The sequence below is a fragment of the Mirounga leonina genome, unplaced genomic scaffold (genome assembly GCF_011800145.1).
Source record: "Mirounga leonina isolate KUSES-001 unplaced genomic scaffold, KU_Mleo_1.0 Mir_204, whole genome shotgun sequence".
NCBI classification, from domain to species: Eukaryota; Metazoa; Chordata; class Mammalia; order Carnivora; family Phocidae; genus Mirounga; species Mirounga leonina.
In genome coordinates, this window is record NW_023270513.1 from 20,988,095 (window position 1) to 20,992,010 (window position 3,916).

Below are 3,916 nucleotides of genomic sequence, written 5' to 3' on the forward strand. Positions count from 1 at the left end.
AAAAATGCCTTATTAAAATAGATTGATGAGCTATATTGTGTCATGAGCCTGGATACCCCATTCTACATTTAATTTAAGGTATCCAAAAATATCATAGAGCTGAAAAGACATTCAAATGAAAAAATATATACTTTCCATTTGATTATTATAGTAATCTATCACATTGAAATAGTAATGCAGTGTTTTTTATCAAAGCATGGTTCCCACTATACTTCAAAGAGACAGTAAAATACACCTTATGTTTTACATAAATTTCCTGTCATCCACTAGGAACATCTATTTTTATAAGTTTACTTATATATTTAGGGTAGGGGGAGAGCAAAGTGGTATTATTAAAGTTGTAAAATTGTAAGAAAAGATTTGATGATTTTAGCACAATATTGACAACTATTTCTTCACTCTTAAAAATATTTTTTATATCTCTTCAACTCTTAATGTTATACACTGAACTATTTATAAATAAAATAAGATGAACTTGCCTTAAAATATTCCAAGCTAAAGAAATGAGTGGGATAGATGAAACAAAATTGGAAAAATGTTAATAATTGTGGAAATTGGATTATAGTTACATGGAATTGATTATATTATTCTCTCTACTTTTGTGTGTATGTGAAAAATTTCTGTATGTGTACAGTAAAATTTCCAATTTTTTTAATCACAATTTATCTTATTTTCATGGGACTAATTTTAGTAATTATGGTATAGTGATGTGTATGAACTTTATGCAAAAACACATTTTATTTTTTCTGAATCCAAACATGAAAGAATATCTCCCTGTAAATGGCATTCTATGACAAATACATAGCTGCCAAAAAATAGGGTAAAATCAGCAAGATTTTGTGAAACCTATCCTTGAAGTAATTTAACTGATGGCTTTATGTCTCAAAAAGTAGTAGGAGAATATAAGGATAAAATTTAGGCATCTGTTCCCTGATATGAATCAACCAACTATTTACAGGCATGCTTCATTTTACTGTGCTTCACAGATACTACTTTTTTTTTTTTTTTACAAATTAAAAGTTTGTGGCAACCCTGTGTAGAGCAAGTCTATCAGTACCATTTTTCCAATAGCATTTGCTCATTTTGTGTCTCTGTGTCATGTTTTGGTAATTCTTTTAACATTTCAAATGTTTTTATTATTACTAAATTTGTTATGGTGATCTATGATCAGTGATCTTTGATGTTACTACTGTAATTTTGGGGGGGCACCCCAAATGGGCAGGTAAGATGTTGAACTTAATAAATGCTGTATGTGTTCTGACTGCTCCACCAACTGGACATTTCCCTCTCTCTCCCTCTACTTTGGCCTCCCTATTCCTTGAGACACAACAACATTGAAATTAGGCCAATTAATAATTCTACAATGGCGCCCCTTCCACACGATCACGCTGAGCTAGTACCCGGGCTTGGAATCGGGCCGCAACCTCAGCCGCGCCTGCCACCTTTCACCGCCTCTGGACCATGGACCCCCGGAAAGTGAGCGAGCTTCGGGCCTTCGTGAAAATGTGTAAGCAGGATCCGAGCGTTCTGCACACCGAGGAAATGCACTTCCTGCGGGAGTGGGTGGAGAGCATGGGGGGTAAAATACCACCTGCCATTCATAAAACTAAATCAGAAGACAATATCAAGGAAGAAAAAACAGATAGTAAGAAGGCTGAGGAAAACATAAAGACAGACGAACCATCAAGTGAGGAAAGTGATTTAGAAATTGACAATGAAGGTGTGATTGAACCAGATACTGATGCCCCTCAAGAAATGGGAGATGAAAATGTAGAGATAACCGAGGAAATGATGGATCAGGCAAATGATAAAAAAGTGGCTGCCATTGATGCCCTAAATGATGGTGAACTACAGAAAGCCATTGACTTGTTCACAGATGCCATCAAACTGAATCCTCGCTTGGCCATTCTGTATGCCAAGAGAGCCAGTGTCTTCATCAAATTACAGAAGCCAAATGCTGCCATTCGAGACTGTGACAGAGCTATTGAAATAAATCCTGATTCAGCTCAGCCTTGTAAGTGGCGAGGGAAAGCACACAGACTTCTGGGCCATTGGGAAGAAGCAGCACATGATCTTGCCCTTGCTTGTAAACTGGATTACGATGAAGATGCTAGCGCAATGCTGAAAGAAGTTCAACCGAGGGCCCAGAAAATTGCTGAACATCGGAGAAAGTATGAGCGAAAATGTGAAGAGCGAGAGATCAAAGAAAGAATAGAAAGGGTTAAGAAGGCTCGGGAAGAACATGAGAGAGCCCAGAGGGAGGAAGAAGCCAGACGACAATCAGGAGCTCAGTATGGCTCTTTCCCAGGTGGCTTTCCTGGGGGAATGCCTGGTAATTTTCCTGGAGGAATGCCTGGAATGGCAGGGGGGATGCCTGGAATGGCAGGAATGCCTGGGCTCAATGAAATTCTTAGTGATCCAGAGGTTCTCGCAGCCATGCAGGATCCAGAAGTTATGGTGGCCTTCCAGGATGTGGCCCAGAACCCAGTGAATATGTCAAAATATCAGAGCAATCCAAAGGTTATGAATCTCATCAGTAAATTGTCATCCAAATTTGGAGGTCAAGCATAATAATGCCCTTCTGACAAATAAAGCCCTTGCTGAAGGAAAAGCAACGATCACCTAATGGATGTCACAATAATACAAACCAGTGTACCTCTGACCTTCTCATGAAGAAAGCTGGGGTGCTGTGAAGAGAATCCCTACCCCTCTGCCCCACATGCAACTGAAACATTCTATAGTGGTTTGCCATTAGGGTAGTCATTCAGATAATGTTTTCCTACTAGGAATTACAAACTTTAAACACTTTTAAACCTTAAAAATATTTAAAAACATATTAAAAGGGTGTGTTAGTCCCTACATTTTTCTTTACTAATCATTTCAGTTTTTTTCCTTTGGATTAATTGGGCAAGGAAGATACTTCAGTGTGGAAGATTTATTGCTCAGTTTGAGTGAAATAAAGGTTTATTAGTGGGAGGCAAATGTAACATTTAAATAGATGAAGTTTGAGTTGGAGATATGGTTTCTGAGGCATTTTGACTTGTCTTCTTAAATGCTTTATTTTTTAAACACAATTTATTTGGATAAAACCATTGGGACCACCAGTATTGCAGTAGGACCTGGGTAGGGACCGGAAGTGCTTGGCAGGGCAGCAGCAACCTTACTCCTTTTATATAGTGTGCACCCTTGTGCAGATGCATTTAAATCTTACACTGTGGTGAAGGGATGATTTTTATAATGCTGCAGTAGAATTGGATTACTTAGCTGTGTTCTTGTCTGATATAGAAAATAAATGTTTGCATTATTTCCACACACAAAAAATAAATAATTCTACAATGGCTTCTACGTGTCCGAGTGAAAGGAAGAGTCACATGTCTCTCTCTTTAAATAAAAAGCTTGAAATAATTAAGCTTAGTGAGGAAAGCATGTCTAAAGTCCGGATAGGCTGAAAGTTAGGCCTCTTGCACCAAACCATTAGCTAAGTTGTGAAAGCAAAGAAAAAATTCCTGAAGGAAATTAAAAGTGTTACTCCAGTGAACACATGAACAATAAGGAAGTGAAATAGCCTTGTTGCTGATATGGAGAATGTTTTAATGGTCTGGATAAAAGATCAAACTAGCCACATCATTCCCTAAGCCAAAGCCTAATCCACAGCAAGGGTTCAATTCTGTGTAGGCTGAGAGAAGTGAGGAAGCTGCAGAAGAAAAGTTTCAATTTGGTAGAGATCGGTTCATGAAGTTGAAGGGAAGAAGCCATCTCCGTAACATGAAAGTACAAGGTGAAGCAGCAAGTGCTGATGTAGAAGCTGCAGTGAGTTATTCAGAAGATCTAGATCTAGATAATTAATGAAGACTAAACAATAGAATTTCAATGTAAATGAAACAGCCTTATACTGAAATAAGATGCAACCTAGGGC

General features: G+C 37.9%; 1 protein-coding gene across 1 annotated transcript; it reads left to right on the top strand.

The window, feature by feature from the left end:
• Window positions 1-1,446: 1,446 nt before the first annotated feature.
• On the top strand, window positions 1,447-3,312 carry LOC118026089 (hsc70-interacting protein-like). The gene has a single exon (XM_035028838.1). The coding sequence runs from the start codon at window positions 1,462-1,464 to the stop codon at window positions 2,569-2,571; it is 1,110 nt and encodes a 369-aa protein (XP_034884729.1). The 5' UTR covers window positions 1,447-1,461; the 3' UTR covers window positions 2,572-3,312.
• The last annotated feature ends 604 nt before the right edge of the window (window positions 3,313-3,916 follow it).

What these genes read in the sequence shown, in the direction of transcription:
- LOC118026089 (XM_035028838.1), top strand. Translation starts at nt 1,462, where the DNA reads ATGGACCCCCGGAAAGTGAGCGAGCTTCGGGCCTTCGTGAAAATGTGT.